We start from the raw sequence: 24,807 nt of genomic DNA on the forward strand, positions 1-24,807 counted from the left end.
TTGGACTTCAATTCCATTAACAGTAAGTGAAGTTAAGTTGTCGATGAGTTTTTTGTTTTTGATGTCAACTAAGAGATCAAATTTTTCGAGAAGGTCAGATCCGATGATTGGTTGTTGCACGTCTGCAATAACAAATATCCAACGAATGTTACGTCGGAGGCCCAAATTGAGGGTGACGGATTTGCTTCCATAAGTTTTAATTTGCGAACCATTAGCGGCATGCAAAGTAAAAGTACATGGAGCATGACTTTTCTCTTTCGATGTTGGTGGAATAACGGAAATATCTGCACCAGTATCTATAAGGAAATTTCTTTTTGAATTCTTTTCTTGTACGTATAGGCGACTTATTGTTTTGCCTCTATCAAATTGCGCCTTATTTGAATGGCTATTTAGTTTTTTGACTTGTAGTCTCTCGTGAAAGTACAAGGCGGATTATCTTTATTTTTGGGTTCATCATTGGTGCAACGTTTTGCTTTATTCTTATGAGTCTGATGATACCAACAATGATTGGGATTTCGTCTCGTTTGACTGTTCGAACGAGAGGGAGAACGATATCGTTTATCAGAACTGGAGCGAGATCTAGAATAACCGAGTTTCTTTTGTAGAGAATCGATCTTATCTTCCAGCTTGCAGAACTGCTTTTCGAAATCGATTTCAGACTTCTTACCATAAGAAAAGGCTTGGATCGATGTTTTGTCTAAGGTTTCGTATATTTTATCAGCCATGATTACTTGGCGTTCCAACGGTTCGGTGGAACAAGCCAAAATGGACTGAATTTGTTGTGGCAATCGATTAGACCATAACTCATGTAGGAGTTCGTTGCTAACTTTATTACATGAGTTGTCTTGCATCTTACGTAGTAAGGTGGAAGGTTTTTCATCATTTATAGAAAGATCGGAAAAAAGTGTTTTAATCTTTTGGCGATCTGATTCTTTAAATACTTCAACTAATCGATTTTTAAGAGTCTGATATTTACCATTGTCGGGTGGATTTTTGACTATATTACTGACAGCCGTAAGGGTATCACTGTCTAGCTTTCCAACAAGGTGGTTATATTTTGTATTATCAGCTCTTATGCCAGCAGAGAGAAACTGGGCTACAACCTGCAGAAACCAAAGTTCGGGGTCTGCTTTCCAGAAAGGTGGTATTTTTATCTGGATGGTGTTTATTGCACCCCTTATGTTATTTGCTGGTCCAGGTGGTATAATTCCATCTACCTCTTCTAATGGAATGTCATTACCAGCATCATTACCTTCAGCCATTATTAAGTGGTAAACTCAACAGTTGGATTTGAAGGGTTTTTGGTTTTTGTCTCCACAGATATTTGATCTGGACAGTAAGACAAAAACTTTTGTGTTAAAAGTTTGATTGAATTGTAAAAATCAAATCAAAGTTTTTAACAATTTGTTGCTGACTCGAGGTTTACAAGTAAACGTTCAAAGTCGGGGTCACCAATTTGTGGAGGAAGAGAAACGCATTGTTCACTCGTCTATATCCAAAACTGGAATGAATTTATTTCACAGTCGTACAGGGTATTTATAACTAAGCTCGGAGGTTACTCTGTTAATTACAATTTAAAGGCAATCTATGATCGCCACCACAAGCTTTTTGTGGTGGCTCAACCATAAGACCGTCAGTAGTCTGCAAGGATAGTGATGAATTGGAACTTCATTTCGATTACGATTCGCTATAATTGTTCGGGTGCAAATTGATATTGTCTTCCTAGTGCATTGTATCAAGTACTACTGTCGCTATGGCCTGATGAGAAATGGTATTTTTGAAATTGTGATGAATTTTCGGAAATTTTATTTCCCTAAAATTGGCCCTCATTACAACACATGTCAAAACTCAGTACTAACAGACGCAGTCCAACAACATTATAACGCCAAACACTGACCCCTGAATGCAAACCCCCAGCGGATCAGAGAAATTACGGATCCAGACTTTGCGGTGAATTCATTTTCGTCATCATCGTCATAATTTATTGTGAGTGTTGCTGCGTGTTCTAAGTTTGTATGGAATCGAATTCTGAATTCACCTCACCACTAGCTACAACTCGACGCGAACGAATTTAATACATGTGTACAACATGACGAAACTGAATTCACTTGAAAGTCGGGATCCGTGCGTAACTGCGCATTAACCTTCAGTGTTCTTTGCTTTAGTCTAAACAATCTCGTATAATAGCTTGTCTTTCCGAAGAGTTCCCGTGAAGAGACGCCCAGAAACACAAAGAATGGTAAATTTCTCTTTATTGCGTTTCTTCACGTTCTGGCGATTTTTCGTGGTGATTAAACAAATAAAAAACAAGGCATCAGAACAGTCGGAGCGTTTGCTGCGACTTAGCCCCGTACGACCCGTAATCCTATTTCGTCCGTAACCATAATACGTCCGTAGCCGTAATACGTCCGGAACCCTAATACGTGTACAACCCTCTAATGCGTCTGTTACCAAAATGCAAGTCAAGTTGGGCATGGTCAAATTTACTGAAAGTGTTCATTTTTAAAATTGCGCATAGCGCAATTACGAAAGCCCGTACGAAGTACCTCTCAAATAAAATCAACAATTTACGACATTATTTTAGAAACCCAAAATTTTTTGCCAACTATCCATTGGGTATTCAATTACCTCTCAAATAAAACAAAAATTAGCAAAATCGGATGATATTTACTCGATTTACGTGCAAAAAACACTTAGGGCCGAGTAGCGGCCTTAGTCCAAGGGCCCAAGTTTAAAACTTTTTTTGCCATAATTCTATTCGGCATTCAATTATCTCTCAAATGAAACAAAAACTAGCAAAATCGGATGAGATTTACTCGATTTATGTGCAAAAAATACTTAGGGCCGAGTACCGGCCTTAGTCCAAGGGCCCTAATTTGAAACTTTTTTTGCCACGTTCTTTTCGGTATTCAATTACCTTCCATAAAAAACTAAATCTCGCAAAATCGGATGAGATTTACTCGATTTATGTGCAAAATACGCTTAGGGCCGAGTAACGAACTTTGAGCCCTCCCAACAAGCCCGCGTTGCATCTTACTCAAAAACGATGTTCAGCAACTTTGTTCTACTCGTCAATACCTTTCATTTGATATATCACAAGCAGCTATTGCGTGCGTATTTCGGTAGATATCGTCGAAAGACTGAAAAACACCTATAGGGCCCTAGCTCTGGAAGGGCCGACCCTACCATGCCCAATTTCGAACTTGACCTTACTTTTGTCGATACCAATCGGGGAAAAAAAGAATTTTGAAAAAGGTTGTGATTTACTCAAGCTAGAGGGGTCACGGACAGACGGACATTTTTTTTATTGCGGATTCGTTTTCTATGAACATAGACAAATGCTTTGCCCTCACCGTCTGCTTCTAATTCAACATGTTACAAACGGCATATTAATCTTATAAGCCCCCAGTACTTCGTACGGGGCTAAAAATGACGATGATTTGGTTCGATCCTAGGAAATTTATCCTTTTACAAAAGGTGGAAAAGGTGTTATATTCAATCCTAAGGAAACTATCCTTTGACGAAAGGTAACACTTTGCCGTTTGATTGTTCTTGGCGTTTCTTTACACTCACTTCATGGTAATTCATCATTTTCGGTTTAAATCACTAAGAAAAATCGCCAGAATGTGAAGAAACGCCAAAATATGACAAATCGCCAAAATATGACCAATCGCAAAAAAAATCTTGGCATTTTGACTTCAGGGATACGTCACTGCTATCTATTGAACAATTGAGTGCTACAATGACGTAGTGTAGCACTCGAATTCACCGAAACTTCAGTGGTTTATATACTTTGGGAGAACAAATTCTTTCTCGATTACAGAATCCTTTGGTGAGAGATTGACTTCTCCAGACTTGTGCTCGGAATAGGGATATTGTTTGCCCACGAAATATGAGACAACAACGTTTAAAATCACAAAATTTTGCTTTATTTGCCATGACACACAGTACACGAAAGCTTTGGTTTAATTTTGGGCAACTAGTCCAGCCAGCACACAAATTTCTTTCTTCATTTAATTTCAAATTTAGACCAGTCGGTGGTTCTAGTCTGTCTCCAGTAGTTGGTGCAATTGTCACCCCACAGAGTCGTTATGACACCTCTTCCGTTAACATACCACGAACCACAATCTTCACTGTTCCACACGGTGTTCTTCAAATCCGCTTTCAACTTGTCCATAAACTCGTCTTCAGCCTCAACTTTCAGATTGATCACCCTAGCGTTTCGTCGCATCATTTCCCGGACGGCATTGATCATAAAATTGACCTGACATTCGATCATGAAAATGACGGAGCTGTGACCGAGTGCCTGTTCGGAAAACGACGAGAAGAGGATGTCAGTGCACAAAATGGAAAATCAGCTTCGGATTGGCACTTACCGTATTGGGCCCAAGGAGAGCGAAGAGGTTTGGCGATGAACTGAAGACGATTCCGTAATAGCTTCGGGGCTCTTTATCGACCCAAGCTTGGAGCACATTCTGGCCATCTTTTCCGAATATTTGCATGGGGCTGCAGTAATCATGAACTTTGAAGCCAGTGGCCAGTATCAGAACCTGTAATCGCAAATCCGTAATTAGCAATGGATCTTATGCTCCTGCAGCTAATTGATAATTGGAAGTTTATAGCAGTTGCCATTCCTTCCCGTAGCCCCATCACTCACATCGATTTCCTCTTTTGTTCCATCCTTGGTGTAGATCGTCCGATCGACAATTTTGTCAATGTGGCTCGTATGTACATGAAGATTGGGCCGTGTCATTGCGCCGTAGTATTGTTCGGACAAAATTACTCGTTTGCATCCGAAACCGTATTTGGGAGTCAGATCGTCCAGCAAGTGTTTGTGCGCCCTCAATTCGTTTCGACGATATTTCTTGGTCAATGTGTGGGCTGAAAACGACATCCGATTCGTGTGACTGAACGAACTCGCTGTATAACTGTGATCGAACTCACCTAATTTGTTGAACAGGCTGCCTGCATAAAATGCTTTGTGCAATAGCTCGTGCCGTACATAGATCATGCACCGGTACAGCCACATTATGAACGGTATGTAAAAGAAAATTTTCTTCATGAAATTCGGGAATGTAAACTGAGCCCTGGGGAAAATGTACGGCGGTTTCCGCTGGTAGCAATGCAGCGTATGAACATCGTCAACGATGCTGGGAATAACCTGAACGGCCGACGCTCCACTGCCAATAACAGCGACTCTTTTATTTTTCAAATCGATTTGGTGATTCCACTCGGCCGTATGCATTGCAGGTCCAGTGAAAGCTTTCAATTCGCTCGGAATGTGTGGAATGCGAAGGCCTCCTGGTGCCATGACTCTAAAATCGCACAAATGGGAGATCATTGCGAAAAGCATAGAGTTAAGTCCCAGACAACGACTTACATAATGTCGAACATCTGCGTCTCGTCATCAGCTTTTGCGATGGAAGCATTGACATACCGGACAATCCATTTTTTCAGCTGATCATTCCAAGTGAGCGTTTTGACTTCGTGCTGAAACTTGATGTGCTCGTAGATTCTGTGCTTTCTTGCGACGTCTTTGACATAGTCCAATATCTCCGGCTGGGCTGAGTAGTTTTCGGACCAAGCTAAGAAGGTATTTGTGGAAACAGAGTGATGTCAAGTCATGATTTTTTGAGTCAAGACAAATACAAATGAGGAGCAGGAAATGGTGATTTACGTCAGGATAAGTTAGTGGATTTTCAATGAGCTGGATATGTAGAGGGAAGATGGAGCATGAACGTATATCTAAATGCACGAGCGCATGCAGCACACATAGGTACACTGAAACGGTCACATACTTACTTGGATTTAGTTCGAACGAAAAACTGTACAGATGGCTAGCAACGTCGCACGCACAACCTTTGTAGAAAACAAAACAATCAAACGGTTAAGTGAAGTGTAAATACAAAATATTCAAAATTTTTAAGATAAAAAAGACTTTTGGCAATGAAAAGAATCAACGGAAAAAGTACGATTTCCTGCATTATTAATGAAAGACTGAACGACAATATAGTTTCGTGTGTGCACATCATCGGAAGTGGACGTAATATATACAAAAATAATAATTTGCTAATTGACAGAAAGTGTTATCTACACCGCAAAAAAACACTTGGCTGAATTCTAATTCATTTAAGTGTCCTACTCGAACCGCCAATAAGCCTCCGAGTCAGGCAGTCAAAAAGTAGCACTCGATCATTTGCTGGTCTGAAGAACGCAAAGAATTAAAAATTCAACTCACATGGTTGTATCTCTTAGAAGTGACCATGTGTCGGGTCGACCGATATTTGTGAAAAGAGCTAGTGACACAGATGGAAAAATGAGATTAAAATTTTAAGGTCCAAGGGGAATACTTTCTAATTGAGATTTTTCAGGGATTACATTTGTACTTCTTCATACTTTTTGTGTGAAATTTACCGATCGAGGAGTAGCTGAGGTAAACACACAAGAAGTACAATTTCCATCATTTACTGCTCTGCCAAGTAAGGTATTTTATTCAAAAACTTGAGGTAAACTTTTGAATCCGTGCAGTAAAGTTGACTTTACCTCACGTTTTTGAATAAAGAAATATAATTCCTACAGGGATTAGAACTAAACAACGATATTAGGATTTAATGATTAAAGAACATTCATAAATTCCGTATCGCTTTTTCAGTGCTCTCATCAAAATTTAATCTTAAATAAATCAAGAATTATGTAAAAACTATGCTCTTTCTCATTGGGTGGTTAGATCATTAGTTTGAACTTTGTAGACCGCATATTTCTCGATTTATTTAAGATTTAATTTTGATGACAGCACTGAAAAAACGTTACGTAATTTATGTAAATTTATAGGAAAACAGAAACTTTTGAAATGATATGGATAGACCACCCTTTCTCTTGAGGGTATTGCTCCAAAAATTAAAAGTGAGCTTTTTTAGATTTTCAGGCATTCAGACCTTAGAAAGTTTTGAGAAGAAAAGGTCAATTGTTATTCAAGCCGTAAGTGCTCTGACAAGTCAAAAAGGAAAGTAAGAAGGTACTTTAAAAGCAGCGTTAAATCGTGTCATTCTCATAGTAAGGAAGCGCTAAAATAACTTTTTTCGTTCATTTTTCGGTCACACTCGTTCACTTTAAATTCAAATTATAGAGCGCACTTCATGGCGCACTTACGGGGCGTGAATTGGTCACATTTGTTCGGGAAAATATGTCCTTTAATACAAAACGTTTTTTTTTTACAAGAAATAAAGCGTTTAAAATATCTCGTTCATATTTTCGGACGTATCGAATGTAGTCATTACGCTCGCAGCATTGCTTCTTTGAATGGCTAAACTTATCCGTTGTTTTAGATACGCCTTTGATTTTCTTTCTCCCGTTGCTGGTGATATTTTTTTGCCGAGTTTGTCGATGAAATCTATCGCTTCTAAACACCAAACACCCAAAGTTTCCACAGCAAATGGACGGATCAAGAAGTTCTGCTCCAGTAGTCCTTTGTATTTTCGATGTTTATGTTTTGCTGCTAATTCTGCGACCGACCCACTTTTGGAAGATGATAGATTCAAATAAGATGGTGCAAGTGTGTCGGAACATGTCGCATCCCAAACGAGCATTTGACCACGACTCCATGGCACAAGGGTTACTCCGTCAACTCTCTTCCCATCATCACGAAACATTCCTGGTGGTTCTTTTCTCGAAGGAATGATAGTTGAATGAAGAGCGTTTTGAATGATTGTGTTCAGATCTGCATGAAGAGGTAGACGGCCTGCCCTTTTTGAACAGCTTAGTCCGTGTGTTCCATCGGTTGATACTATATCACCACAAATACATTTGTGTGTTTTACAAATATCGGAACCGATACGAAGAGCTGTAGAGATTCGGAACGTGTTGTTGTCCAAAAACGTGCCAACGAATTTGGAAGGTAAAGCTGACAGCCATGCATTTGACTCGTTAAGTAAAGATGCTAGGTGTCTTGCCTTGTCTTTATTGGATTGAAAATTGAATGATTCCATTTTGTCTAACATAAGTAAATCATCCCATTCATTTTGATAAATCTTTCTATCTGGAAGTGAATCGGACACTAGCGACCATTCATTTAGAGCGTCGGTATAATCGGCTATCATTGTCTCATCGGATATATTTGGCAACATGAGTGTGACGAGATTAATAACTGAATTAATTGAGCTCAAAAATGCAGGAAGTGCAATGTCCTCACATTTTCTAATTCCCATTCCTCCAAAGCGAATTGGCATTGAAACCTTGGACCATTTCTCATCGTTCAAACGGCAATTCGTTATTGATTCGAATGTTCGCTTGACGTCGTCGTCGATCGATTTCAAATGATTATTGTGACGGAAGCATGAACTCGTATATGTTCTTTGAATTTGGAAACAAAAAAAATTCTTTGAAAAACTTTCTACAAAAATGAATTTTAATTCCGCGTGGAATTAAAACATTTCTTACGAACGAAATGTAGCAGTGACAAGATCGTCGGCTGGAGATGCCGGCTTCTTGTCAGGTAAACAAGAACAGATGATCTAAAAAATAATTGGATTTTGAACTAAAGTTTCAACAGATCAAAAAGTAATCTGTCTGAGGTGAAATGACAGTAATCCCAGAGGGAATTAAATTTTAATTATGCGAAAGATTTGGTCACATACTGTCAATTCCTAAAAGATTCAAATATAAGTCCTGGTCCATACTCCTATCTGTGTATACCATCTATGGGTTCGTCAACCATGACGAGGAAGCAATTACAGGGCATCAAAATCTTCTTCAAAAATCCAAATACATTTCGAAAATGATGCGCGTACAATGTGCAAATAGCGAAAAAGGGACTACTCGGACATTGCGAATAGCGAAGAAGAAGCTTCATAATGAAGTGATGTCAAAAAGTTGTCGAACATACAATATACTTACGAACAGTAGAACAATAGAGTTCATTTCTGTTGTTCATTTGTTTGTTTGTTCGATGAATTTTTGACATAATTCACGCCATAAGTGCGGTCGAAATTCAAAATGGAAAGTGCGGAGGTCTTTCTAACGTAGCGTCATTTTCATACAAATGGTATGAGACAATGAAGCGTTGAAATGTATTTTTCGGTTCACTTTTTCATCGAATAGTTCACTTAAAATTCAAATTTTAGGCGCACTTACGGCGTGAATTTGGCTAATGCACATAACGTATATTATGAAGTCGATATTCGCACTAAATGGTGCAAATAGCGTTAACCGATAGTTATTAGAAGAAATATGGTCCCCGCACTGATAAAAAAATTTCGTCAACATACATCCAGTATGTATGAAATGGCTGGCAGACAGCTTCATTTCTGCCTTACTTCGTATATGTATATTCTAACGTCTGGCAAGTATATCGTACATGTTCCACGTACAAACATACGAGTGACACGAATAGTCACGAGCAGTACGTATGACTATACGTCGGACATGTACGATATACATGTCAGACGTTGGATATACATGTCAGACGTTGGAATATACATATCCGAAGTAAGGCAGAAATGAAGCTGTCTGCCAGCCATTTCATACATACTGGACGTAAATTTTTTTATCAGTGCGTCTAATATACCGTTCATCTACAAATGAATTATCAAAAACAAAAATTTCGTTTTATTTACCCACTTTTAATGTAACTAAAACAAAACATGTCTCCGATGTCGCTGTATTTACCTTTATTATTAGTAGATAAACATTCAGCATACGCAAAAATTTGTTAATAAATTTGATATGCGGTCACTGCTGCGTGATATAATATCGACGGACAAACATAGTTTTTGTATTAACCGAAAATGTTGTTTTCAATTGACTCTCTTACGTTTATTTATTCATTGTGTTTGCATTCAGTCAACGTTGGCTCATCATTGCATTTTATGAAATATTTTTTGTTTTCGTCTGCTTGTATGTAAACATCGTCCATTGTTATCGAATGCGTGTTCTAGAAGCTAATTTTTATTTGAGGGAAATGTTGGAAGCATGTGATATCCGATGATCTATGGGACACTCGGAACATTACTCTCTGTTGTCCCAGTCAAATCAAGCCACTGAACTTTTACTTTCAATTAACCCAATCAAACACTTTTATTGCCTACACCATTGGAAAGTTGTTCATTACAGAGCAGTTTTCCCCTGCGAAAATGACCCATTACTTGAAGAATACTTTCGGTTCATTATACGTGGATTTCTTTGTGACAGTCAACTTTTGCATGAGACAGGTAATAAATCAGAATACATTGGATGCTATTTCGAAATTTATTAATTCCAAAATAACCTTTTGATGCTCGAAAACTCGCTAGTGTGTTTTTGAGCTACTTGCTTCGGTAACTGTTTTTCGACAAATGTAATTGTATGCCTCGTCTTCGGCTCGCCTATAAAAACTCTACACTTGCCGAAAAGGCAGTTACCGAAGCTTGTTGCTCGAAAAACACAAGAGTAAATTTGCTTTGATCACAAAATTGTTACCTCATGTAATGACTTGCTTTCGCTGCATCTAACGTAATCTACCATTATCGCTCTCGCCAGTTTTTTTTCACTTTTACGTTGTAAATCGATGCAAAATAGAACTCTTTGAAAGTTTCAACTTCTCGGACATTCAAGAGGCCCTAGAGGCCCTAGAAAGTTAAAGCTCCCCTAAAGTTTAAGCTTCACTGAAGTTCAAGCAGTTCTATACTTGCAAGAGTCTCCTTAAAACTGAACTCTCCTACATTTTTAGGTACATGAATGTTTCTCTCAGCAGATTTATTTGAGTCTGAGACATTTGATTCTTAGAAAGGATGAAGTCGTCGATAGACTAAACATCTCGAAAGATTTTATTCTTGTGAGTCCTTAGTCTTCGAGGACGTTTAATGTTCAAGAGTTGTGTGGTAATCAGGCGATTCTAATTGTAAAGAAATTTGACACTCCTCAGCAGTTCGATCCCTTAAGGCTGGTATTTTATCTAGTGCTTAACATTTAGATGACACTCAAATGTCGGACAGCGAAACGATTCACTTGTTATTGCCTCTGGTAAACACTAACAACAAAACTACTGAATTAATGACTACCTCAAGACGCACTAAAAGTTCATGCTAATTGAAGACACAAACAAATTCAAGTAGTTAATCACAGCTTAAGATTGTCAAGTGGTAGACCGTAGATGCAGCACTTTCCATTTCTGTACAAATGTAAATATTTGTAATTTTCGTCACCACTGAATGTCGATTTATTTGCAATTTACATTATATGGGTATATGAGCAATAAGCGCCGTCTTAAACACACCCGTGCGTAATTCCACTGAATAATGAGTCGAATGACAATGTGAGTTCAATTGCTTTGACTTGGTACAGACCAACGGCCCAAGTGCATATATATAAAGAGTGTCTCGCTGTCATAACACCTCGGCTGTGTCATTGCTGCGACAGACAATGTTTGCTCATCTGGCACTTCAGGAACGTATTGAAATTAATGTTAATTTGAAGGTCAGGTAATTTCGTACAGGCTCGGACCGGCCATATTAGTCATCTCTCGATTGATTTTTTTTCAATTTTTGTATGAAATTTTCACTCCTAGGAACTTTTCGAATTTTTTTGTACCTTTTGGTAGCCAGTCCGGCCCTGTTTTCGTACCTGACAAATTAAATATTCGAATGATCAACTGGTCTCAGCACAACAAATTCTTCAATGGAAAATTTTATTTTTGAAATTCAATTCCGCATGGGCCGCCAATAGCTTCATTTCGACGCTAGTTTAGTTTCTCTATGGTGTGCACATTCTGAGCTCCCATAGCTGCCATAATACTCAAAAACAAAAGTGCCAGGACCAACATTGTTTGACTACAATTTAGTGCATTTAGTCCACGGGATGCCTCAACAGTAGTGGCATTGCGAGGTTATTCGTTTTTCTCAGACAGATACGACGCTTTACCTACACATTTCATATGAAAATTATTTATCGGAAATGTATACCAGATCAACAGGTATGTATAACTGATGAGTAGCAGACAACGATCAGACAACATAACAAAACCCAATTTATTTATGGCGCACACACAACCTGTACACCATGTATGTAGTAACATAGTCTTCTTTGATATGATTGATAAATTAAGTTCAAAGAGTTATTGCCCTGCACGACACTGTGTGGCAAACTAATATTGCATGGTCTTTTTAATGACATGCAGAATATTGATCTATTCAAATCCAAAAGAAAAACATAGCTAACGCCGACCCGTACGAAACACCTATTCGTATCAAAAGCCTTTAATGTGAAACTCTTCATTTCTCTTACTTCATTTTCTTCTCTGCTGAAAAACTATTCTCCCTTTAAAATCACTTACATTATCCACTCTTTGCCTTGTTAGCATATACAAATAAATTGCCGGAGGCAATATAGACAGCCCCGTACGAAGTCAACTTTCATAAATTCCTATTTAAACAGCTATATACCGCTATATTTACCTATATTTTCCTATAAATAAACATTTCACAGATGAATATGCTATTATATAGCTATATATGCCTGTATATAGCTCAATATAGGTGAATATAGATATATATAGATGTCCATATATGGAATGCCTGAAACACCCCACACACATAACAAATTATTTCCATGTTAACAGAAACTCTCGAAGTACCATTTTTCTCAAGATATATCACTTTTACTAAAATCCAATATGGCCGCCGGCAGCCATTTTGTTAGGAGACCGGAAATAGTACCGACGGTTTACATTCGTTAATACCTTTCAAACAAAAAAAATTCATGAAATTCGGTCAAAATTTACTCGAGATATTGACAAAATACTCCACGTTCACTGTACGGCCGAGTAGCCAGATAAGAGCTCACTCCAAGAGACCTAGCTCACGCTCCGGAGAACATAATTTCAAAATCTGGTTGGTCCCTGATTGGTACGGTCAATACCTATCTAATAAAGCTAAAACAGACGAAATATGTTGAAATGTGGCCGACCTACAAGCAAAAACTGCTTGCCGCCCTGTGCCTGTTTCACACCAAGGGGTCTAACTCACGAGTCGGTCATCCGATTTCCATAAACTTTTTTTTTGTCGATCGGTATTGCAAATACCTTTTATTTGACACATCAGTTACAAATTTAACGTTTAAATGTCCGGAGATATCTTCGAAAATTGGGCCACAGCTCGGGAAGGGTCGATCCAAAATCACTCATCTTCGAACTTAGCCTGTCTTTTGACATTACCAAACGGGAAAAAAAAGAATTTTCAAAATCGGATGCGTTTTACTCAAGTTATCGTGCAGACGGACAGACGGACATTTTTTTTCGCGGATTTGGCATCTCTAGACAACCACAATAGGTTTCCCCTTACTCAGGGAGTCCAATTCGACGTGTTACGGACGTATGCGTAAACGCATAAGACCCCAGTACTTCGTACGGGTCTAAAAATTAAAATTTCAATTTGGGTTGGAATGTTGATGCGCACACTTAATTTGGATGACAAGCACGTGCTTAATCGTATATTGAAATCAACAGCACCTGAATGTATGGTCTGGTGTTGTTGAATAATTACTGATGGTTAATGACTTTGCAGAGAAGTCTATTTAGAAGAAAAATAAATTTAAAAATTCCCGACTCTGATATGATGATTCAAGTTTGTTTGCAACTGCAGGTTATGAACAGTGGCTCTTAAATATCAGTATTGGGAAATCTGAGTCGAAGGCATGTGTTTCGTTAAACTTTCAAACTATGCCGTACCTACGACAAAAGACCTGTGGGATCATTCAAATTCACGCCAAAAATTTAAATATTTTCAATTGACAGTTGACAGTTGAACGAACCGCTCTCTTCAACAAATGTCAAAAACTGTGCGTGAAAATGTCCCGATATGCGTTATGTTTTGAAATGGAAGGCGCACACACGGTCAGGATTATGCTTGATTCGAGTTTAACATTTTAGAATGGTCCAAAGAGTCTTTCATGGAAAAAACTTTTTTTTTTATTTGCTTTTCACATTCCTCAAGAGCGATTGTTGATTTTCGGGGTAGTTGAGTGAGGTTGCATATATCGCTGAATGATTTCTCTGACGCGTGTGAGGTGCAATCATTAGTCATCGACTAAAGTTAGTAGCGGAACAATGTCGTTTTAAAATGCCACTAACATGTTTAAGGTCGAGGTCTACATTCGGACAGTGTACGTCAGTCACGTTTACAGACCATGACTTCAATAAAACAGTGTCACAGTTGTGTGAGATATGCCTGAACAGGTAAGCTCATAGGGAATCTAGGACACCAAAACTTTTTGAAATTGCTTGAAAAATACTTGACAGATGGCGCCCCGAATAGTCTGGTAGTCATTACAATCCTTGAATACAATATTCATTGTTGTCATGTCATGTCATGATCGTCTCATTCCCCCATTTCCCTATAACACACTTTGTCTCGCTCTCTTCCCACCTTCGTTGTGGACGTCCTTTCTGGATGGTTCCTTATTTAGAAACAAGAATTTTTGCAATATTATCCCAGTCAGTGAAAAAAATTGAGACCTTGACTGGACTGATCTCAAAGCAAGCAACGGTTTCCCGCGCCTGAAATTTTGTGGTATACATGCAGAGTGTACGATTTCAGATCTGAGATTTTTACACTCATCAAGTGATCAAGTCTAGCTAGGAGAGACTCCAGACACAGTCTTCACATACAGCCAAAGGTTCTAATCTCTGGTAATATCAATTCCATAAAAATTACCTGGATACGTGTTGCTCAACCACGTTCCACCAACGTCGGCGTTCTTCTCAAATATCGTAAATGATGTGATGGCCAGCTTTTTCTGTAGTTGAACGGCAGCACACAGGCCCGACATACTAAATCAATTGATTGGTTCATTAGATAAGGCAATTAGACGAACAAACAAAAAATCACTTTCACTGACCCAGCACCGATGATTCCTATTTCAGGCATACCGTTTGACGAACCATTATTATTATTATTGTTTCCAGACGACATGTTCATGGTAGCTTAATCGCACGACTACTGAAATACCCAAAAATAAAAATTCCGTTAATTCATATGGCGATATTTATGTGCGTTGAATATAAATAGTGACTGGTCTGGTCAATGGAACAGCATAATAATAAATAAAAAAAAATTTAATTTCTCAAAAGTATAGAGTATGAGTAGTCGGTTGCGTCGGTATATTTTGCCCGTATAATTTGTTCAATTGAATCAACGTCTTATTTACTTCCGAGAGTTCGGTTAGTTTTTAAACAAAAATTCTGACCTTGCGACCCTGCCCAAATTGTTGCGTATGAAATTTGGATGGAACTAGCTCATCATTCAGATGTACTTGAAATCGTTATTTGTTGATAAGAAGAAATCAAACACCCGAATTGTTATCAATTCGAGAGAGATTAGGTGTTAGATGTATGTGCACAGACGAGTCAAAGAGCGATAGATATTTATGGAACAAGTTTCTTGCACTTGGAACCAGGGACCATTTTTCAGAAATTGATTTCTCGTAGGAAGAGTAAATTTTCGATGTCCCGCATGTGACTGCATGGCTAGGGATGATGTGGAATGTAAGCATATTTTCATTTTGCTTATGATTCGCTAGACTTGCACATGCAACAGAGTATGACTAGCCACGTTTGGTTAGTTGTTTCCTTGCCACTGTCGCCATGGGCTGATGAGATGTTGGCAAAAATAATTCTTTAAAACGATTGAGGCGTTATGAGCTTGCATTGTACAGTATCTCATCTTAAAATCGTTTGGCTAGAACAGTCACAGAAAGACGCGTCTGCTTAGTACTGCTTATTTAACTTAGTAAAGGGAGCAAATTCCACTCAGAAGAGGCGTCAGAATGGTAAGTAAATAAATCGGGATTTACCCGATTAGTCTGTATGGCCATTCGAAGCCTGAGCTAGAATGTGCACCATGTTTACTGTTTAACGAGATACGCATTCTCGGACATATTTTTTCCAAATTCTATTAAGACGCTTGGGAATTTTAGCAAATAAAATTTTAAAAAATAGGTCCTGCGGAACCTACCCCAGCTTTGGGACTCATCCTAACATTTCTCTGATGGTTAATGTGTTAACGTTTAGGGATTGAGATATTGAAAGAAAGGATTCCTTAAAGGCCAACAGAAAGGTCAAAAGCTTTTTTCTCGTAAAATTGGACAAGTTCAAGCTACAACTAGAGAAGGAAGTTAGGACAAGTCGGGGAATATTTTTGGGAAAATATTTTCCTCAGATTTTCCTAGATATTTCCAAATTCAATCAAAAATTAAGGAAAGAATTGGAAGATGTGACATTCCTGTCGCTCCATATCACACTAACACTCTTTATCACACTGACACATCCTACCACACTTTTTATTACACTGACACTTCTTACCACACTCACACTTCGTACCACACTGACACTCCGAATCAACCGATATTTATCCTTAGAGCTCGTACAGAAAATCTATTTTTTCGTCGCTCAGTGAGCGCGCCGAGTAAATGAAAATTAACTTCACAGTTAACTTTGACAGAGCCAAAACCAAGTGAATCTAAGTACTAACGAACACTAAAACACAATTCGAATCACATTCACATTTCAGGCAATTAATTTCAAAAATGTTCCATGTAGGACAGGCGTAGGATGTTATGCAAGTCGATCATCATCTTGACGCAATTAGACCACAAACGATTAGTGGTTTCAGAGTGTCGATGTGAGTGAATAAATTAAAACAGAAACCGCATCTCGACAGAGCGTTCATCCATTTTTTTAACTCTAAACTCGAACGATTTCAAAAGGGAACGATAAATCTTTTCGTTTGTTTTTAAGTTTAATGTTTAAGACGTGTTAAGATTTCAGTTTGCATTGTTTAGCTCTCTTCACAATTTTACGATGTTGCGGTTAGACAACACCAACAACTGACAACCTAATTCACAAATTTTGTTTCATTCAAATCATAATTTCAATGAGTTAAATACACATTGCACTATACACTGCATCGCTGTTGCTACACTAATTAAATGATTGAAAGGTAGAAGAGATGCATTCACTGGTTTGTGCTTCATGAACAATACAAAGTAAAATCCAACGAATGCGATGAACTTCTCACCAGACAATAAAACAAAATGCATTAAATTTCCATGGGAATATTTACTCAGGGAAATGCCAATGTGAACCGAGAGTGTATGATTTGATTAAATTAACACATCGGTCGCTCGATATAATTATTGAATTTTCACACATTTTATTGCACCAAACAATCCATTACATAACAATCAGAACTGTTCATTTTCGTAATGTGTCGTCTTGTGCCATTACTGACAGAATGTCTTGTTTTTTGCGCCACATAAGCCATGTATGTTTACCAGGTAAAAATTCACCGGAATTCACAAATTAATTTCAATTTTGTTTGATTTGAACGGTCAATATTTGCTCAGATTTATGCTGTGTTTTGCGAGAAAATTGAACTCTTTTGGTCAGTGTATTATTCGCTGAACAACATTATAGTGCGCAGGTTGGTGCATTTTGTTGTGGAGCCGGAAAGTCTACCAGAAATAAAACGCAACGGCATTACTTATGCTTTCTCCTCGGCACGGGTGTACCACTTTACCATAAAAATTGTCGTAAAATACCATCGATGTTAGGCAATTGCCGAAGACAATTAAAAGTTACTATAACAGAAAATCGTTGTTGCCGAAAACTATAAACATTAACGAACTACATGAAAAAGGCACTATTTCTTTAATTAAATTAATTAAAATTTGATATTATTTTTAAAAAAAACCTTGGAACGAGCCGAACAATTCGTATGATCTGGAATTTCCAATTGTATCACAGAAATCGGTTAAATTTGCATTTAAAATGTTTGTCGATTTATTTGACTGGGTTTGCGTTGGGTAATCAAAATTCCAGATCATAAGAATTGTTCGGCTCGTTCCAAGTTTTTTTTTTACAATAAGAATCAGATTTTAATTAAATTAATTGGAGAACTAGACGCAAATGCGACTTTAATTCGCCACCCACCGGTTCAAAAAATATTTCGGTTGTGGTATTGTCGGTAATGAGCTGAAAGAAAATTAAAAAACGATTCGATGTTTTTGAACAACATTCAACAGGGCTGGTACAAAAATCCAAATTGTTCTAAGTTACACCCCTGTGCTCCTCGGGCTCACAATCGACATCTTGTGCGATATAATATACCAGCGTGCGATTTTCGTGTTGCAGTTGCATACAACTTTCCATGCAATACTGTGACGAAATGAACTGTTTCTGTATGCCAAAACACGCAAACTTACTCTACGCTGTGTATAGCAACGCAAACGTTCAATGCGAAGAAAGAGGATTGAGACTGTCGGGATGAATTTTTTGGCATTTTTTGTCCTCTTCTCATAGACGTATCTACTGTGTATCACATTTACTAATAAAAAATACATTCGTCGAGCCTCTACCCACGCTGGTATCGTTGGAAAGTAGAGACCCATAGTAACGAGGTTTGATAGGTTTTTCGTTTTTTTAGTGGCTTTATGGCGGCATAGGAGCCCCTAGAAGTTCTCCGACGTAGTCAAATTTTCTCAATTTCCTGTCACAACCTTGGACAGCGGCCAACGGCTTCCGTAGTATCGTTGGACTCCTGGTGGACTACTCTCTACTATGCATTGTCAAACTTGTTTGTCGCTGCCGTCCAAGAGATTCCGAAACCGAAAACAATATACTGATTTTCAATGTCTAGCGCTTCCACACACGGACCTTTCGACCTTTTTTGGGTATGTATCGCAGCGTTCCACATTCACCACTAGACGCAACTTGACGCAAACGAATTCAATACGTGTGCAACATGACGGAGCTAAAATTCACCTGAAAGTTTGGATCCGTGTGTAACTGCGGATTTGCATTACCTTCAGTGTTTATATACTTTGACGGTGTCATGGCGTGCTTCAGTCTGATTTATTAAATTTGTTTTTTATGGTGATTATGACATTACAGGAGATAAAACCTTGTTCCTAACACGGTAGTAAATGGGATTGTTTTGCGCACTAGATGTGAGATGTGTGCCGATACGAGCGAAGCGAGTTCGGCAACACATCGTGTGCGCAAAACCCCCATTTACAACCGTGTTAGGAACAAGGTTCTATCTCCTGTAATGTCATAATCACCATAAAAAACAAATTTAATAAATCAGACTGAAACATAAGCACGCCATGACACCTTCAAAGTATATAAACACTGAAGGTAATGCAAATCCGCAGTTACACACGGATCCAAACTTTCAGGTGAATTTTAGCTCCGTCATGTTGCACACGTATTGAATTCGTTTGCGTCAAGTTGCGTCTAGTGGTGAATGTGGAGCGATTTAGCGGCTTCATGCTGCACACATATAAAATTCGATTGCGTCAAGTTGTATTTAGTGGTGAATTGGAAGTATTTAGGGCCGTCATGTTGCACAAGTCTAAGTTAGACAACATACGAAAATGAATTCACCTGAAAGTTTGGATCCGTAATTTCTCTGATCCGTTGAGGGTCTGCATTACCTTCAGTGTTTATATACATTGGACACCGTCACTCATTCATATTCCCCACAAATAAAACACACATCTAGTACACTGTCAAGAATTTGTCAATTTTAAGTGAAATTATCGAAGTTTTCCGTGAATAAATGTGAAATTATCGAAGTTATCCGTGCGCAAATGACCATCTATCGAAATTTTAAGTTAATGAACGTACGCTCTGTTAATGACGTGTTTAAATCTCGCCCATTTTGATTCTAAAAGTGACACTAAGTGAATATTATGACATTATGAGCTGCGACACAGCTCACGTTTACAACTTTACTGCCAAAAATAAAAAGACAACCAAAAAACGTTGTTCCACAAAATTGTCAAGGCGACTAGCGATTCTATAGAGCCATCGATCATTCGAATCGGACGTGGCTTGAATTTCATTTTCACATAAGCTGGATGAAGTTTTCACAAATTCATTCTTAATTTCCAACTACCAAAAAAGTTCTCCGTGTGTGAGACAGAATTGAATTTTTTCAATTTTTGCTTTGTTTATTTGACAGCTTGCCCTCTCACGGCTCTCTCACAGAGTACTTTTTGTTGAGTGGAATGGAAACTTAACGACAACAAACATTGCCAACATTTGAAAATGTATTCAGATTTCCGAGAGTGAGTGTAAAGTATTTTTTAGATTTGTAAAAAATTAGCCGCATTAAGCTCGTGAGGGAAAATTTACAATTTTTTACTTAACAAAAATTTTGAAATAAACATTTTAATTTTTATGTTGCGTGCTGGTATCGCAGCACTATGCGCATCAAAAACTGGAAAAATATCATGGCAATAATAAAAACGTCCGAGAATCATACGGAAGGTACCCCGCACCAATGGTCCAACTTCAGAACCGTCGAAGGTATCTTGTGTTATTCTGGTATTGGTGTATTGGCATACACTAGAATCTTGTGTCCGATTATGATGAACCTTGATCGTTTTTGAAACATCCTGGACTAGGATCCCATCTTTTACACCGAATTGGTCCAATATGTTAATGGATATAGCTTCTGCTTGCATTAAGTCAAATGATGTCCGAGTTATTTCACTTCCATGTTCGTCGAAAACTTGTAAATTTAAGTATCTGTCGTTTTCAACACTTTTCATCCCGATTGACCTTTCTGTTTTCATTGACGGGTTTTCTGTCGTCTTAAATGTTACTGTTATTCGAACTGACTCCAAATCCGACATATTTGCAAAAAATTTAAAAAAATGAATCTCTAAAATAAAATTGGCTGTTGAATAACTTTCGAGTATTGATGTCAAAATTTGACTGGTTTAGTGGAAGTGAACTAAGTTTTTACAATGCAATTAAATTAAAACAATCAAAATAGCGGGACTCTTTAGTTGCATCATTTTTTGCCATCACTTGATTCGGCCTATTGTGAAAAATAGTCATTTTGATATGTCGGACCGAAAAAGGGGGTTTTGAGTGTTGTGGTTGTGGCGCGAACGAAGTGACTTCTAATTTCTAACTTCACCAGGTGCCAATAGTGTCTTTATTATACTAATGTAAATCGCACCCGGTGTCATTAGCCACAGTATTATAAAGAGACTATTGGCACCCGGAAAAAATAAAATTTTAATAAAAAATCCGGATATTTTGAAAATTAAACTTGTTTTGTACACAATACTAGGAAATCTATATTTTTACGAAATTTAACGTAAAGGCGGATTGTTCGATCCTGAGGAATTCATCCTTTTACGAAATGTAACGTAAAGGTAGTTTGTTCGATCTTATGGAATTCGTCCTTTTACGAAATGTAACGTAAAGACGGGTTGTTCGATCCTGAGGAATTCATCCTTTTACGAAATGTAACGTGAAGGTTGCTTGTTCGATCTTATGGAATTCGTCCTTTTACGAAATGTAACGTAAAGACGGGTTGTTCGATACTAGGGAATTAATCCTTTTACGAAATGTAACGTGAAGGTTGCTTGTTCGATCTTATGGAATTCATCCTTTTACGAAATGTAACGTGAAGGTTGCTTGTTCGATCTTATGGAATTCGTCCTTTTACGAAATGTAACGTAAAAACGGGTTGTTCGATCCTAAGTAATTAATCCTTTTACGAAATGTAACGTGAAGGTTGCTTGTTCGATTTTATTCATCCTATTGATAAATGTAACGTAAAGGCGGATTGTTCGATACCTTTACGTTACATTTCGTAAAAGGATGAATTCCTCAGGATCGAACAATCCGCCTTTACGTCACATTTCGTAAAAAGATGGATTCCCTAGGATTGTGTTAAAAATAAGTTTAATTTTCAAAATATCCGGATTTGTTATGAAAATTTAAATTTTTCCGGGTGCCAATAGCACCTCCTAAAACTCCTAAAATTTCAAAAATCCTCCTAAAACCTCCTTAATCTCCTAGAACTCCTAAAATGAGACTTCGAAAATTTCAATAAACTTTTATAAATCAGGATCAACATCAATCCAATCAATGGATGAGTAAAATAACTTAAAAGTTTCGCCTGCGGCGCTTTTCACTTCTGCAGAATTCTTTTAAAATACGACCTGCCGAAATCGGACGCATTTTCTATTGAATTTTTTAATATGTGCCCTAGAATTCTTTGGTCAAGATAGAATTATTTCGAAAAAGTGAACCAGCAGCTAAAAGTTGATGCAAAAAAATATTTTTTGAGTAGAGATACTGAGCATCAAATTTTCATTCCAAAACCGTATCAGTTGAAGAAATCCTTTTTTTTGTGTTTCTGTTTCTTTTCGGATGCACGGGAACCGTTAGAAGTTCGCCGAAATTATTCCTTTTTTACCCATACTTTCAACTGCTCATAACTCACTGTCCCGAAAGAACATGCAATTGCCTTTCTAATGACACCCCACACGAGCTTGTAGGTTACGTAGCCTACGAGAAATTTCAATAAAAAAAGTGCATGTTTTCGGATTTTGGTCAACTCTCACTAGCCACACAAGCTTAGAAGATTTTTTTTTTGTAAGTGGTTTTGGCTTCTAAGGACCAATACCTATCTAGGCACATATCAAAAAGTCCACTAGAAAAGGCGTCCGATTTCGGCTGCCTGTTTTTCAAAAGAATCTCCTCTTTAGATCACAATAAAGCAATCGTTTTTGGAAATTCAGTAAATGTTAGTGTTGGTTTATCCTGGATTCAGATACACATGATTTTTGTGACATAATTTTCTTTACAAAAAAAAAAAAACAATTTGGAAGAGTCTCACTCATTTTTATATTAAGAATTCGTTTTATTCAATGTAAGTCTACTCTACGTATGATTGCAGTTTCATTGGTTTTATTTAGTTCTAAAAATCTTCGATGAGTACACAGTGACGATAGCTCGATCAAATTGTAATATATAATACCCACTTAGTCACAATTTGTCAAAGTTTAAACTTTTGTATGGCGAGACAAACATCTCAAATCAGACAATCCAACTTTTTCGTCTCTTTTACAACCTATGTCCAAAACTGAGCGCTTTTTGGTAACTTTGGGTGAGACTAGAATTTTTCGTGATAGATCCATTTCCGATCCTGTATGATGAGACTTTGCACGTAGGAAATCGAAGGATGTTACAAGTAATAGAGACTTCTTAGAAATAGCCATTGTAAATGAAAAAATATGAATTTTTAACAAGAAATAAGGGCTTATCAGCATTTCTACAATGATGAATTTATCACGAAAGCTCTTAAAAATCTCCTAAGACCTGACACTAAAAACCTCCTAAAACTCCTAAAATAGGAGGATTTTTAAAGCGTGGGAGGCCTGCAATAGTCTCTTTATTATACTGTGGCTAATGGCACCGGGTGCGATTAGCATTGGTATAATAAAGAGACTATTGGCACCTGGTGCCATTAGCCACAGTATAATAAAGAGACTATTGGCACCGGGTGCCAATAGTCTCTTCCTTATGACTTCTAATTCTTCTTTTTTGGTTGAGCAAGCACTAGGCTTAAAATTCTAAGCGAATGTAGGTCAAAACTACAAGAATTTACCAGATGTTTTAATACAATAAATTCTAAACAAAACTTACTGTTCAGAAGATAGAAACACGACAAAACAACATCCTATGTACGATAAGGTTGCATGATAAACAAGAAAGCCAACGGAGCTTTCAACAGACCTAAACGCCCCAGTCGAATAATATCCACACAACGTACATTAACTGCCACATTCTTTTCAAAAAATTGTTCGTATAGATGGTGCTGGCAGGTGGCGAATGATATTGTACTTCACGATACTGCCGTGTTAAGCCAAAATAACGTATTGTATGCGTTGAGTGTTGCTTTGAAGTGTTTCGAAAGCTTTGAGCTTTTTTTGGATTTCATGGGAAAAGTGGAAGATTTCATTGCAACACAAAAAAAGCTCGCGAAAGCTTTTTAAAAGCAGGAACACAAATGCGATACGTTATTCAGGTTGAACACGACAGAATATTGAACTGGATGTTAGTAAAGGGGAAAATGTGGATGATATTGAACTGGAACTGTGGATAATATTGGACGGGAAATTTATGTGAGTTACTGTCTAAAATATAGTAACACATCGATACTGAGAGTTTACATCGAATTTGAATCTAAAATGAATTTTGCATCCGTCCCAAAAAATTCATAAAATCGAAAAATGAAATCGGTGTCAACAGCAATTACCTTTTATTTAAAGGAGAAACGTTCAGCGCGAGTACTTGGGATTACTGACAAATTATTTACATGTGGAGAAGGTTTCAGGCGAAAGTGGACGATTCACTCACTTTCAATTGTTTTATTTTTATTCGTTATTAAAATGGTTAACTTTGCATGCCGTCACCGCAAGATTTTTTATTAAAAAAATTCACTTAATTGATCACAATAGTAGCGATACAGCCGATGAACCAGTCCATCAACAACTTTTTTTTTCAGCAAATCCTTATCCCAATTTAAAAAGTTCTACGAAACTAACGATCACCAACAAACAACCGAATCACTAAACACTTGACACGGCACTGATATTGAACAACACAAAATTTTCGGTCACTATGCAAGTCCACCAATTTTATCAAAATAAAAATAAAGTTTCTTGGAACCGAAAGCAATAAATGAACATACATCAGCGCGAATGCAAACTGAAAGAGCAACATTTCAATGAATTATATGGTGTAGTCAGTCTCGTTTGTTTACAATTTTTCAGACATGGTGATGTATGTACATGTGCTGCGCTGTTAAGAAACAACAACGTTGTAACTGCTCAGCACTGGTGTATATATTCGGCGTGATTGTTACGAAAACGTTCGAACGAAATTCAAAACGGTTTACATCCATCCACCACATATACTTGAATTTACCAACCAAATTTTAAAGGCACAAAATTTCGTCGGTATAATAA

At 37.6% G+C, this 24,807-nt stretch overlaps 1 protein-coding gene across 3 annotated transcripts; it reads right to left on the bottom strand.

The window, feature by feature from the left end:
* Positions 1-3,907: 3,907 nt before the first annotated feature.
* Positions 3,908-24,544, bottom strand: LOC119077282 (FAD-binding monooxygenase ktnD-like). 3 transcript variants are annotated; one of them, XM_037184429.1, is made up of 9 exons: positions 24,096-24,544; positions 14,866-14,963; positions 14,682-14,797; positions 5,803-5,859; positions 5,381-5,585; positions 4,945-5,315; positions 4,658-4,881; positions 4,377-4,550; positions 3,908-4,306 (listed from the first exon to the last, which is right to left on the bottom strand). In XM_037184429.1, the coding sequence occupies exons 2-9, from the start codon at positions 14,943-14,945 to the stop codon at positions 4,010-4,012; spliced, it is 1,524 nt and encodes a 507-aa protein (XP_037040324.1). In that variant the 5' UTR covers positions 14,946-14,963; positions 24,096-24,544; the 3' UTR covers positions 3,908-4,009. The 3 variants fall into 3 exon arrangements, with proteins under 3 accessions (XP_037040324.1, XP_037040323.1, XP_037040325.1); XM_037184428.1 differs by having other exon boundaries at positions 14,866-14,966; positions 24,096-24,542; XM_037184430.1 differs by lacking the exon at positions 24,096-24,544 and adding an exon at positions 17,299-17,383 and having other exon boundaries at positions 14,866-14,966.
* Between the last annotated feature and the right edge of the window lie 263 nt (positions 24,545-24,807).

The sequence above is a fragment of the Bradysia coprophila genome, unplaced genomic scaffold (genome assembly GCF_014529535.1).
Source record: "Bradysia coprophila strain Holo2 unplaced genomic scaffold, BU_Bcop_v1 contig_235, whole genome shotgun sequence".
Classification (NCBI taxonomy): Eukaryota; Metazoa; Arthropoda; class Insecta; order Diptera; family Sciaridae; genus Bradysia; species Bradysia coprophila.